Source organism: Mercenaria mercenaria, chromosome 14 (genome assembly GCF_021730395.1).
Source record: "Mercenaria mercenaria strain notata chromosome 14, MADL_Memer_1, whole genome shotgun sequence".
NCBI classification, from domain to species: Eukaryota; Metazoa; Mollusca; class Bivalvia; order Venerida; family Veneridae; genus Mercenaria; species Mercenaria mercenaria.
Window position 1 is genome coordinate 12,982,518 of NC_069374.1, and position 13,955 is coordinate 12,996,472.

Consider the following 13,955-nt stretch of genomic DNA (forward strand, 5'->3'; position numbering starts at 1 on the left):
TGCTTAGTTGTACGTGCTTAAAACGTAAATTAATAAGCGCAACTTATAATGTTGAATAATATTCCTGTAAAATTTCATAACGGTTGTTCCAATACCTTTGGAGATATGTGTAACACATTTTTTCTGGCGGACAGACGAACAAACAAAGCCGTATCCATACCACCCCAACGCGAAGTGGTGGCATAATAAGCCAAACCTTATAACCGTTAAAGACATGTTTTCGTTAAATTATATTGAGACGGCCTCCTTGAAATATTCCTCGTCCTTGGTGCTCATATTCCACTTTCTAATTCGCAAATGTTTTTTACTGACTGAAGGAAGTTTATTTCTAGGTTTGAAAAAATTGATAAAATCTGGTAGCGTTGGCCTAAAATAAAGATGACTGAATAATATGTATGTTTGTTATAACAGTGATAAAACTCGTTGTTACATTTGTAATCCGAGTTATTTTTCCAAATCATCAACTGCTAGTACTTGCGTGATTTTGACTGATTTACTTCCATGTTGTTTTTCTGCTTTCTTTCCCCAGACCTTTGAATATGTATAAAATAGCATGAAGTTGTTCACGAAAATTGGTATTATTACCGCTATTAAACAAACACCACATATTGCGCAAAACACGCCAATCGTTTTCGACAATGTTGTTTTAGGAACTACATCGCCATAACCTACTGTCGTCATAGTAACAACAGCCCACCAAAATGAATCAGGAATGTTCGGGAAGTTGTCGTCTCCAGAGAAAAACGCGAATGTTGAGAAAACCAACATCGCAACAAATAGAAACAGCGACATTAACAAAAGCTCCTTAAAACTGGCTTTGAAAGCATATAGCAGGACGCGAAAACCGATGAAATTCTTAACAAGCCGGAAAAGTCTGAAGATTCGAACAATCTGAAGACAGTGTAAGATATCTAGAACCGAGGCTTCATATTTCTCCTTGGGAAAAATAGTTTCGATTGTGTATTTCAAGTACATAACAACTAAAGCAAATATATCAATCCAATTAAGAAAGGAGAATAGCAGCTGGTATCGATAAGGACAAAATATAAACCTAATAACAAGGTCTACAGAAAATAAAGCTATACAAATAAATTCCAATATGTCAAGAAAAAGGTATCTTGCAAAAGCGTTTTCCGGGATTGCCCATGCTTCCTCTTCACCCTCTGCCTCTGATATCATTTCTGGTTCCGATGTTGATTCCGGCTCGGAATTTGATTCAGGTTCTGAAGTCGCTTCCGGCTCAGATGATGATTCCGGCTCAGATGTTGATTCCGGCTCAGAAGTTGATTCCGGCTCAGATGATGATTCCGGCTCAGAAGTTGATTCCGGTTCAGAAGATGATTCCGGCTCGGAAGTTGATTCCGGCTCAGAAGTTGATTCCGGTTCAGAAGATGATTCCGGCTCGGAAGTTGATTCCGGCTCAGAAGTTGATTCTGCTTCAGAAGTCGGCTCCGGTTCAGTAGTAGATTCCGGTTCTGAACTAACTTCCGGCTCAGAAGTCACTTCTGGTTCTGGTTCGACTTCACTGACAAAATGGTGTTTGTATTTGTGCCATTCGTCACCAAAGTATATTTTCCATTCCTTCATGTTCAGCGGTCTTTGAAAGGCATGATGAGTCCCAGCAATCAAAGCAAACAGTGATACAGTTATCAAAATAGCGCTGTACACGAAGTAAACCTGAATTGAAAAAAATAAAAGCAACAATTATACAAATCGATCATTAAAAGTATTTAACAATAGTACGTGCCTTTTGTTTCATTAGTTATTTTATCAATATTTGAGAGTTAAGTATGTTTATTCCACAACAATATTTATTGAATGATTTTATATGGGCCTTGTTTTTGTCTAAGTGTTGTTATATTGGTTTAAGGCCCAGGGCAAACAAGATAACTGGCGTACAAATATCAACGGCAAATTGAAATCATTTGATTTATGATAACTTTATACTCACTTCGGTATTGCATGCCCCTCTCCCCGTCACATCCTTTAATTTAACAATCATACTGGCTTAGTTTAGTTTTGTTTAGGCTCTATTTGTTTCAAATGCTATGAATAAGTTATTAAATATTATGTCAAATAAGATTGAAAAGTTGATAAGAAATAATGGAACACGTCGCCTTCAAGGACAGACCAAGATATAACGCTACCATACTGTATCTATTATTATTACATACCTAAAATTATTTTCCATTGAGTTTCAATGGACCGCGATCGTGCAATATTTTTCCATATTGACGTGGAACGCTTTCATATCGGACGTGGAATGTTTTCTTAATGTTGTAATGGAAAGAATTGTGTGACGTCCATGGCGTCCACGCGCACGTTGCGACAACAAGTTAGGTATGGATAGAATCACCGTCCTTCCGTAAGCAACATGTAGCTGAATAGCATCCTCACATAAGAGAATACAACAACCCAAGCAAGGTTTTGAACCCTAAGCAATGAAGGACAAGTGATTTGAAGGCAACGATCTTAACCACACGGCCACGGAGACCCGATCATATGTATAGCATCCATATAAATAGCAAAACCAATGTGTTAAACTGAGTAAAGCGTCTCAGATGTTTTTCAGTCAACATTTCACATAATAAAAGCTGCAAATACCGGCCTGACTCGATTTGGATATTTCTCGATATTAGCTATACTATGCATTTTATATCAGAATTGTGTATTATTGCCCAGCATTTAACAGTCTGAAGTTTTATTTCTCCAGACCTTTCCAGTATTTTTTAACGTAAATTAACCGATCAATATGAATAAAAAAAGTTCTGCGGTAACATTAGACCGTTTATGTACTCGCTTCTACAAATGAATTATATTTTTTCCAATTTCCGATCTGTGTATAGAGGGGAAAAGGTTCTGCTATACTCGGGTCCAATGTGACCAATTGTCTATGGTGGGACAATACAGACTTCATTTAAGAGTACATGTAATGTTTAATATATAATTGCAGTTATTGATTATTATTTTTTTAAATTACATGAAAGATTCAAGAATTGTATTGGAACAACAAGAAATATTGCAAATACGCACTGTAAAACAAGTCAAATCTCTTCTCTGAACTCTGAGAAAAATGATGGCTTACTGTTTGAAGATATCCAATGACTATCTTTCACTATTCACTAAAATAATCAATCTTTAGATATTTACTTCAAAATCCTCATTCGATGTATTTAACTTTACTAAATATATAAATTAAGTTTGTATATAGAACTACATTCATGATTAAATGTCATGCAGTAACAGTTGATTGTTACAAAACAGCCATTGTTTTAGTGGTAGTACACAATTATACTGTATTTACCTATACATGTATATAGTGTGCATAGCACTGTTAATACACATGCACCTGTTAATTTTGTGTTTACATAAACTATATGAAGTAATTGTACATGTTTTAGATATGAAACTTGGATCTAATATACCTTTTATTGAACGGAATTCAGTTATATATATAAACTGAACGGACATCGTGATCCTAAAGACCCGGATGTTATAACAACAATAAGCCATTCAGCTTGTTAACGGTAGGTCGATGATTCCACCCTGATTACAACCCCTGTTAAAAATCCAGAGGGGCACATAGGCTCTTTTTCTGTCATATTAGCCTGTAAAGTGACATTATGGTCTAAATTGTCTCAATGATATTTGAAGCCCATACAAAAAGCAACACTATTCTCCGTTATGTTCTAGTAGTGAGAAGTAGTGAGTTGCTCATATATATTACCTTAGCCGCCTTTGAGTGGAATGGCTCGTTCAAGATGAGCCACATTCGCCCTTGTATACGACGCCAACCGTGTGCCCCCGCACTTATTTTCATTAAATGAAGCTTGTTCGCACGTGCTTTGTTTTCGTCGGATTCCAGAATCTGGAAAAACAGAATATAGGAAAATAAAGAGTATTCGTTTACGTAATATTGCATGATGAAACTCGGTATGTTTATTGCATGATGAAACTCGGTATGTTTATTGCTTGATGAAACTCGGTATGTTTATTGCTTGATGAAACTCGGTATGTTTATTGCTTGATGAAACTCGGTATGTTTATTGCATGATGAAACTCGGTATGTTTATTGCTTGCATTATTGAACATTATGATCACAAGCTAGAATTATAAATGTATATTCTCTGTGCAACTGTTGGTGTATGATAAATCAGGCGACTATTTCCACCACGTTTGATTATTACATTAACAAGATTTAGCTTACCAAAATGTTCCTTCTAGCGCATATTAAATATCCTTTTAAGGGATCTTTAATAAAATAATTATGAACTATATGTTTTGCTAGTTTACGTGCATTCTTATCTATTCATTATAAGAATACTTAAAGTTATTTCACACAAACATTTATGTAACTTAAAAAAACAAATACCTTTGGATGAGCGATCCTACCGGACAATAATAAATACCATATCTCTGTCAAAATTTCGGGAATCAATGTCGACAGCTGTGCTAGTGGCACAGATCAGAATTTAGTCGTATGTTTCCCTGATTTAATTAGCAATACAATGGAAGAAAAGATCTGCCATATGCCAGTAATTGCATTGCATGAATGGATACAGCTCCAGAACCACTAAACCAGCAGAAAAGGGGCTTTTATATACTATAGTAAGTCGGCACCAACAAACTGATGGATTTGAAAAAAGTGCGTACAAAAAGTTCACAACTTAAAAATTAGAAAACAATTAATCAAAAGGCATGAAATTACAAAGTTCGAAATATTTATAGCTCAGTAAAGTGAAGAAATGCATTATACAGTTCTAGATAAAAACAAGGGAAGTAATTGAAATGTTGTTATCCGTTGATGGTACGTATCGTGCAGTAGCATTCACAGACAAGTAAAAAATCTCGAATAACTTTATTAGTACAGTATGTTTTGATGGTTATACTTAAAATGTCAAAATAATAAAGTTGGTATGAAATAAAATCGTAAAAAGAATCTCTGCAAGCAGCAAAGAATGCAACCGAGAAGAATAATAGTAGACGATATTTTTGGGCGGGAGTCTATTTTAAGATGATGAATATTCATTTAGTTAATCTCGATTCTATAATATGACATGTAAGATTTAGGAGTTAGATAGTTTAAACTAAATTATTGTTTTTTGTAGGTGTGTTTATTACGTAGTTGTATTTCACTAAAGATTGACTTAAAGATGCCTAAAAACACATTGGCAAAGAGGCTATATCTAATGAATATGCATGAGTACAAAATGGCGGCGCCTACTGGAATTCGGATGCCTTTGATGATACCCTTGTATTCATTACCTGCTCAGTCAAGTGTGACATGTTCACCATAAGTGTTCCTTCTCATGAGAAGGAACAATAAAATGTTATAATGATTTAGGGACATTGCTAGCCTTTTCATTAGCTGAACAATAATTGTATCAATTATTCCGATTGATCAGATAAGAAATTATTACCAACTTCGTAATTGTGGTTATAATTTAACCTAACACATTAAGTCTTTCAGCTTTAGGAAAATTGACACTGCCTTCTAATAAAAATTGCACCATACTTAAACCTTAGTTAAGGTAGTTTTGCACGTTTGATAAACCGGAAGTGAAGTTACATCGGTTATCCGGAAAACGTAGAATAAAGCCTGAACTCGGCGTACATGAACGAAAATCCTTTTATGATATAATGGCAACCTGAGTAAAATTACGGAATGGCAACGTAATAATATTTCTAGAGATAAAATATGATATTAAAAAGCTTGACAAATTAATGTCTCAAATAATGTTTGCGAAATTTGCGAACCTCTGTAATCATGGTCAGATGTTTAATAAACAAGCACGCGTACCTATTAATTTTATTTCACCATATTATAGATCATACAATAGTTTATAATCATGAGAAGTTTCTTAAAATAGTAATTGTAGAAAAGACTGTAGAAAAGGCGAAAATGTCATCATAATGTTGATTTTCCCATTGATTATTATTGTGAAAATGTGTGTAGGGTCTGATTTTTTCAAATCAATCTTCAAGAAATTCTTATTTTACCTAATTTTCTGAGTATATTGTGAAGTTTTGAAAAAAATACAATGTAGAAAAAAGAAAGGTTTGTCAAGATCTGAACGGACAGAACTACCTTAACAAAGATGATTCCGCAGTTTCATAGGTTCAGTTTTGATACACTCATTCAATCAGGCCAAGTAACCTTAAAAGGCTTCATACAAAATTATATTATGGTGCAATGTGATAGATTAACAAGACGTTATAACGAGCTAATTGCTGGGTGGGGTAAGGTACATGTCACGAAATGTGATGATATCATGAATATCAGAGATATTAATAAATACATTTTCATCAGTTGTATGACAGTATACGACAGAAATTACAGGTTGAGACTTCTTCAAAAACCTACTCAATCTAAACCTTTAAGGCATACTTTGTGAATGTTTCAAGAATGAAAAACAATATCTGATAACTTAAATCACTGGGAAATTAAGAGTTATCATCTCTTGTAAAATATGTAACGATAAAACAATTCAAAAAGAACTGACACTTCAGGTCACACTGTCAGTGCGTTTATCCTTTATGATCACAGTATATTCAAAGTTAATATTTCATGGCGGCAGTGGTGAGGTCTTGTTTTGTTACCTGCCGCTTCTACAAAGATTCAAATATGATATGGCTTTTTGCATACGAACCGAGGAAGATACCTCTGATCGTGTTTGAAGTATTCAGAACAGTAAGTCTTGCTCAGACTAAAGCCTAATGGATTGCATTCAAGTAACCATGCAGAATTAAATATTTAATACCATTAACACTATTTGCATAAAATAAAAACTTGTTTGCATTTGTGACTTGATGTTTAATGGCAAATAATTGTTTTGCACTGTACTGTTGTGTTTATTGTATTTTATTTATGTTTTCAGTGGCACAAATGTCATATTTTGAAATACTGATCCTACGTAACCGATCTCGTTTAATTCCATCTAAGTGCAACCTAATGTTATCATAACTTGCTCTTTTGTAGAACACATTTCGATATTTACATGTGTAAAAGTAAATAAATCAATTATTTAATATATATTACCGACAAATCGCCATGCTTTCTAATTTTCTTAAAATGTGATAAGAATGCCAGAAAATCTGTCAAGTCATAGAAACGGGTGAAGCTGATGAAAATATACTAGAACCAAAGGCCAGTGATGTTGTACAACAGACCGTTTCAAAGCGATGCCCCACTGTCTTTCTGTGTGTTTCTTTGTCACATGTCTATTCATTTTACTTTGTTTATAACCAGACCCCCTCTCTAAATTCCACTTTTTTTTTAGTTTTTAGTTCTGCCCATTGTTTTCTCGTTTAGGGCAAAGCCATTATTTCATCTGGGAACCATACGCCGCTTTTCATGGAATTGAACTATGTTCACAATTGAAGGTTCCAAGTGCTCCGCCGTATGAAAACATTTGCGGATTTCTCTAAATTATGTTCTGGTACTTATAACTTATGTGTAAATGTTTAATTCTGCCCAGGGTTAGAGGGCGCGGACGGTAGCTTGCATTTCCACTGGCTCAATCAAACTGAGCCTGCGAGTCGTGTTTGGCGACCTGTGGTTTTCCACTTTATTTTATTTTATTTATATGTTTCTGTATATGTAACTCATATACTCATACATTCACACACTGTTATGGCGTTTCGGTTTAAAGGTGCTGCGCTCTTGAAACGTGGATTTTCCTGCAAGGTATTTGCCCTTGTTTTTTCTACAGTTAACCCTTACCCTGCTACATTTCTATTATGAACTTGTCCATCTTTCCATTTGGACAGTACCACTAACTGTTAAAAGGGGTGCTTACCAAAATTATACTGACTGAATGGCGAACAGTGCAGATCATGATCAGACTGCACGGATGTGCAGGCTGATCATGATCTACACTGGTCGCAAAGGCAGAATCAATCGTGTTCAGCAAAATTAGGGTTAAAGATAAATACTGGAAAGATTGTTGTATCAAAAGCCTGTACCAAATAGCTTTCTAATAGTCGAACAATTGGGAGCAAGTTGGCAGATGTGCAATAGTTTAAATCAATGAAAAGCTGATATAATAATTGATTTCAGTTAGTTCGTTTTGTATGTTTACATGACCTATTTGATAAAATAGTAGAAACTCCATAGGTGAAAATGAAAATGTCTGTTAGATTGAACCTGTTCATGAACGGTATTGGAAATGTGCCCTTCAGCCCCGGGTTAATTTTTAGCAAACATGTAACAGGTTTAGAATTTCAACTTTGATTTCATTGTCTTTGATATATTTATAAACTTTTAGTACTTGTAAACATTTGTAAAGTCATACTCGTTTTAGTAAAGGTTAAATATTAATGATAAATCTTGACTGAGATCATGAAGTTCATTCAATATATTTTACAATTCCGCTTTAACCGATGCTAATGGGCCTGAGGGGTGTTGGAAATTTCACTACATCTAATGAACTATTCTGTTTGACTGCAGTCTATGCTTCAGAATACTTTCTTATTCTCACAACAGCTTTCAAATGCCGTGTGGTGGTCTAAATATTGTTATATTTCCTGGTCATTTGGGGTCATAGTGATCATTAAATGTATAACATAATTTCACTTTGTCAACAATTAATCCTGGGAGGCATGAGGGTTTTACACATTTCTTAAACTCTCGTGAACAGACTCGATATAACAAAGTGTACTGTTTATGTACTTAGCTGCGGCTATGCTTCCAATCGTTCATCTTATTATATTTGAGCCGTGCCATGGGAAGACCAACATAGTGGCTTTGCGACCAGCATGGATCCAGACCAGCCTGCACATCCGCGCAGTCTGGTCAGGATCCATGCTGTTCGCCAACGGTTTCTCTAATTGCAGTAGGCTTTAAAAGCGAACAGCATGGATCCTTATCAGACTGCGCGGATGCGCAGGCTGGTCTGGATCCATGCTGGTCGCAAAGCCACAATGTTGGTTTTCCCATGGTACGGCTCATTTATTACCATATTATGTTTTCTCCGATACATAAGTCAAAATTTATGTAACTAATATAATGAGCCAGTTATTAATTCAAAGATGAACTGAGAAAATTACATTCAAACTTAAACGCTAACTTATCTAAAAAAAAAAAGTAGCAACAGTTATATAATACATAAGATTATTAACAAATATCCTCTTAAGTTTATATTTTACGAGTATGATAGGAAGTATAGCTAAATGATTTGTTATGTACACAAGTTAAAGCATAGCAAAAGTTCCTTCTAGGGCACATCTATATAAATATATAATGATCATCTTGTAAAATTTTGGTTGCAATGTCTGTTTTATACTACTAAAAATGTCAAGTAAGTATTTACGCTAGTTATTTAACACAAATTGTTAAATCCAACAACAAATTAAATCTGTGAGTAAATGCGGCAATAAGACATTGACCCGGTCAATCCATTACGATTCGATGCGTGAATTTATTGCGCATAATTAGAGGGTCGCAATAGGGTTTGTTTTCACATGTTAACCATGTATTTGAAGGTAACGATAATATTCAGTTGTTTACATGTAAATTTGTTGATATATGTCTATCTGTTTGTACATATGTTATGTTTTTCAAGAATGGAGGAAATAAAAGAATCAATTAATCAACCATCCTCGGGTTTAGTAATATGTAATCCACGTAACGCGTTCAGTCAGAGAGTCGCCTCAATATTTCTAAGGTCACGGAGTTTGATTGGCCAGCTTGTAATGACAACAGCTTTCGATATAAGTAGCTCAGTCAAGTGTGACTTACCGAATCATAATGTTCCTTTTCAAGAGAAGGAACAAAAAGTATTGCTGGATACTTGAAGAGACTTAAGGAGTGGTGGTTTTCTCGCATTTAACCATTCACAAACAATAATTAAGAATGAGGAAATAGGTTCACACAAATTAGTGGATTGTTAGAACAATAGATAAATAGACAATTATTATGAATTACACGATGTTTTACGGATATTGAATACACCGAGGCATCAAGCTTCTCACAAATTCTTTTACAATTGCCAAAGGATAAACGGGAAGAAATGTTGTAAAGAGAGACATATTTTCTCGATTATTTCTCTTGTTACTTTATTCCCTCTGAAAATAAAGATCGCATAATGGACAAACCATCAAACGCTGTCTTCATTTTGAATTTTTTTCTATGGCAGAATTAGATATGAAACTGTTGTATATACAAATAATACGAAAAAGTTGTAAAATTGGGATTATGAGACACACTGAAATATATTATAAATGTGTACTCAACAGGGTCTGCTTTTCCCGATTGAAATGTATGAGCAAGGGCGATAACCGATTATCTATTTTTCTGACATTCAAAAATCATGTGGTCGTAGCATTTAGAAACGACAGTGGTTTCAATATTGAAAAGAGTTGAAAATTTGGAACACATTTCAATTATGAAAATAATACAGTCTATACTATATGCTACTCTGGAAATGGTTATTTTGAGTCCATATTAGACCCACAGAAAATTTAAAATAAAGCAAACTACGTCTACCGAGATGTTTTGTTTATTTCTCTTTATTTATATATAAACGCATGACTTTATTTTTACCTAAAAAGCTTGCCATGATGCGCAAACTTGCTGGAACAACGTGGGGAGCAAATGAGCAAATACTCAAGACAGTATATCAGGGAACAGTGAGACCCCATTTAGAGTATAGCTCAACTGCCTGACAGAAGACATGCAAAGGTTCTGCTTCAAGCAGAGAAGTTCAGGTCTTTTCAAGGCCATCCCATGAAAGCCAAGCTAGATGGCTATACAAAGAATCGGCTCAAACGTAGCAGCTTCGTACATGAGGCAAAGAAACTCAACCGAGAGTTCAAAACTGAGCTGAGCATTCCAACGACTCCCTTAGGTAGTGAAGACATCATAAACCCACTAGCGAATGATCTACCCTCAGTGACTGTGAGACTTGCTGTTCCTCGTCTTGACCGCGGGAAGCAAGAGGATGAAGGCATTCGGAAGAGCCTCACACTTGCTATGATCAATGAAGACTATCCTCCGGAATTATGGACTCATGTCTATACAGACGGATCAGCCACATGCGCCGTCAAGGATGGAGGAGCAGGAGTTTTCATTCAATACCCATCTGGCAAGAGAGAAACACTACATGCAGCCACAGGAAAACACTGCAGCAATTATAAGGCAGAGACTGAAGCACTCATGAAGGCCGTCTCAATGGTTGAAGACTCGGCAGAAGAAAGCTCCTCAGTCGTTTTTTTTCACAGATGCACTGTCTGTCATGGAAGCTCTGATCAACAGTAAAGCTCCGCAGCTAGCCAGGAGAATGCAGAGCCTGAGTATAACCTGCAAAGTAGCACTTCAGTGGATTCCAGCCCATTGTGGACTTGCAGGCAATGAAGAGGCAGACAAACTGGCTAAGCTAGGAGCTCAGTCAGAACAACCAACAGTACCTGTGAGTTACAAGGAGAAAGTCACCATCATCAAGGCACTAACGAGACCAAGGATGGAGGAAGATGCTTTTCATCTCCTTGATCGGTCTGAACAAGTTATAATGGTCAGGCTCCGCTCAGGGCACAACAAGCTCAATGCTCACATGTACAAGAAATACAGACTGACATCATTGCCAACTTGTCCATGTGGTGAAGAAGATCAGACTGCGGAGCATATACATCAGAGATGTAAAAGGCACGACCAGGAGCGAGCTGCGACTTGGCCAATAGATACCTCAATCCACCAGAAACTGTATGGAGGCATTGAGGATCTTAGGCAAACCACAAGTTTCATCGAGGCTACTGGTCTGAAAGTGTGGATGCGAACGACAAGAAGAAGAAGAACGCATGACTTCATTATAATAAAAATGATTGTCTTTGCTAACACATTAGTTTTAAATAACTATATAAAAATAATCGGAAAGCAAGTAAGTATAGTATAAATAGCGCTTAAGGTATTCAAGTAAACAATATGTGTTATCCCTTCTGTTTTGCTGCATGCTTGTGTGCTCGTGCATGTCTGTGTACGTGACATGCGCGCTCTGGTGCTATAATCTGCCGATTTACTTGGGATATACTTCTTCTCCTTCTGCGATAACGCCTTTTAGCATATTTATCGCAAATATTTGTTAAAATAAAGTTTTAATCATGTTTCTATAGTAAATGGTAAAAATATAACACGGGTCTTAATATATAACGTTATGTCTCTCATCATTTACAGTATATTTGTATAAAAACGTTAGCAGTATCATAAAGACACTAAGCCATTCTTTAAGACATATGAAAGAAAAAGATCAGTATCAAACCCAACAATTTATTATATTACAAAATTGAAACTAGATATATAATGGTAACTAATCTTTCTGTGACATAGTCTAAAAAGGATGAATGATATAAATAACAACAGTTACAAGACATATAATAAATAAAATTGCAGCAGCGAAATATAGAATAACTATCACGACATTTACAGAAAGAACAACAAAACATTGACAATGAATATCAAACATACAACATAACAGTAACAAAACAGAGAGTAACTATCACGACATTTACAGAAAGAAGAACAAAACATTGACAATGAATATCAAACATACAATAGAAAGAAGAACAAAATATTGACAATGAATATCAAACATACAATATAACAGTAACAAAACAGAGAGTAACTATCACGACATTTACAGAAAGAAGAACAAAACATTGACAATGAATATCAAACATACAATATAACAGTAACAAAACAGAGAGTAACTATCGCGACTTTTACAGAAAGAAGAACAAAACACTGACAATGAATATCAAACATACAATATAACCGAAACAAAACAGAGAGTAACTATCGCGACTTTTACAATAAGAATAACAAAACACTGATAATGAATATCAAACAAACAATATAATATAACAATAGCGAAATAGAGAATAACAATAATGATTTTAACAACAACAAGAATGTCTAACACACAATAAGAATAAGTGGGCAAAAATAAGAAAAAATACATCGGCATAAGCAGAACTGTGAAAAAAATAATAAAGTTTTTCTCGACTTTTTCAATTTTCTGCACCTTCTTTATAAAAGGGGATAACTGATGTCGAGGTAATTGTTGATGCTGCTGCTTCTGCTGCTGCTGCTGATGATGATTTTGATGATTGCGATGCTGATGATGAAATCATTTTTATTTAATAATGTATGTTTGAACTTACCTTCAGAACCTCGTTGTCGTCGAAGTATCCGGCATATTTAGCAAAACAACACTTAGCAAGACAATATTCATCCACGCCCCAAAACTCTAACTCTTTCTTAAATGATGACGGACATAGATCACTAGGAAGATGCAGCTCTCCACCTTGCTCAAAATATAATATACTCTGAAATGCTGATGGATGTCTCTCAACATATATCTCAGAACCAAGCTGATGTAAATTGTCTTGATACTTTTCAGGAACATTTTTCTTGATAGTTGTCCACGTATTTTCAGAGACTTCAAAACGTGTTCCACTAACGTTCACAACTTGTACCTTGATCATTTCTTTGTCCGTACCAGTTTGTTTTCCCATAGAGAATTTCTTTTCCATACTGATTTCCGATTTTTTCAGATTCTATATATTTGTTTAGTTAGCAATTGTAACTGTTACTTCTTTCAAACCAAACAACTCTGTACTATTTGAATATCTATCTCTCTTTCTTTTCTTATTCCGTCTGGTGTTCTTCTAATCAAAATAGATAACATTAGGAATTTTTTCTAAAGAATTATTGTAATTCAGTAACAACATTTAGTTGCAGAGAAGGCAGGTATATTGTTTTCTCCTTCGTTCGATCTCTTGACAACATTGTCCAGTTGAGTGCACTGGAGGAATATTGGAATTCACCTTCTACTGTTTATTGGCAGAGGCGAGAGCATGCGCGGTTGCGATAATTGCCTCCTGCTTAGCATCATCAAGATTAGAATCATCCAATTACAGCATTAATTAAGAGCAATTACTTTGTTGTTTCGTTACATTTTTAA

The 13,955-nt window shown here is 35.2% G+C and overlaps 1 protein-coding gene across 1 annotated transcript; it reads right to left on the reverse strand.

Moving 5' to 3' along the window:
- Positions 1–444: 444 nt before the first annotated feature.
- LOC123526618 (potassium voltage-gated channel protein egl-36-like) lies at positions 445–13,524 on the reverse strand. The gene is made up of 3 exons (XM_045305864.2): positions 13,153–13,524; positions 3,728–3,868; positions 445–1,677 (listed from the first exon to the last, which is right to left on the reverse strand). Exons 1-3 carry the CDS (start codon positions 13,522–13,524, stop codon positions 445–447), a joined length of 1,746 nt encoding a protein of 581 aa, XP_045161799.2.
- Between the last annotated feature and the right edge of the window lie 431 nt (positions 13,525–13,955).

Coding starts and splice junctions, on each gene's coding strand:
- LOC123526618 (XM_045305864.2), bottom strand. CDS start 13,524: ATGGAAAAGAAATTCTCTATGGGAAAACAAACTGGTACGGACAAAGAA. Junction 3,869..13,152: donor ACGACAACGAGGTTCTGAAG/GTAAGTTCAAAC, acceptor CTGTTTTTCCAG/ATTCTGGAATCCGACGAAAA. Junction 1,678..3,727: donor TCCACTCAAAGGCGGCTAAG/GTAATATATATG, acceptor TTTTCAATTCAG/GTTTACTTCGTGTACAGCGC.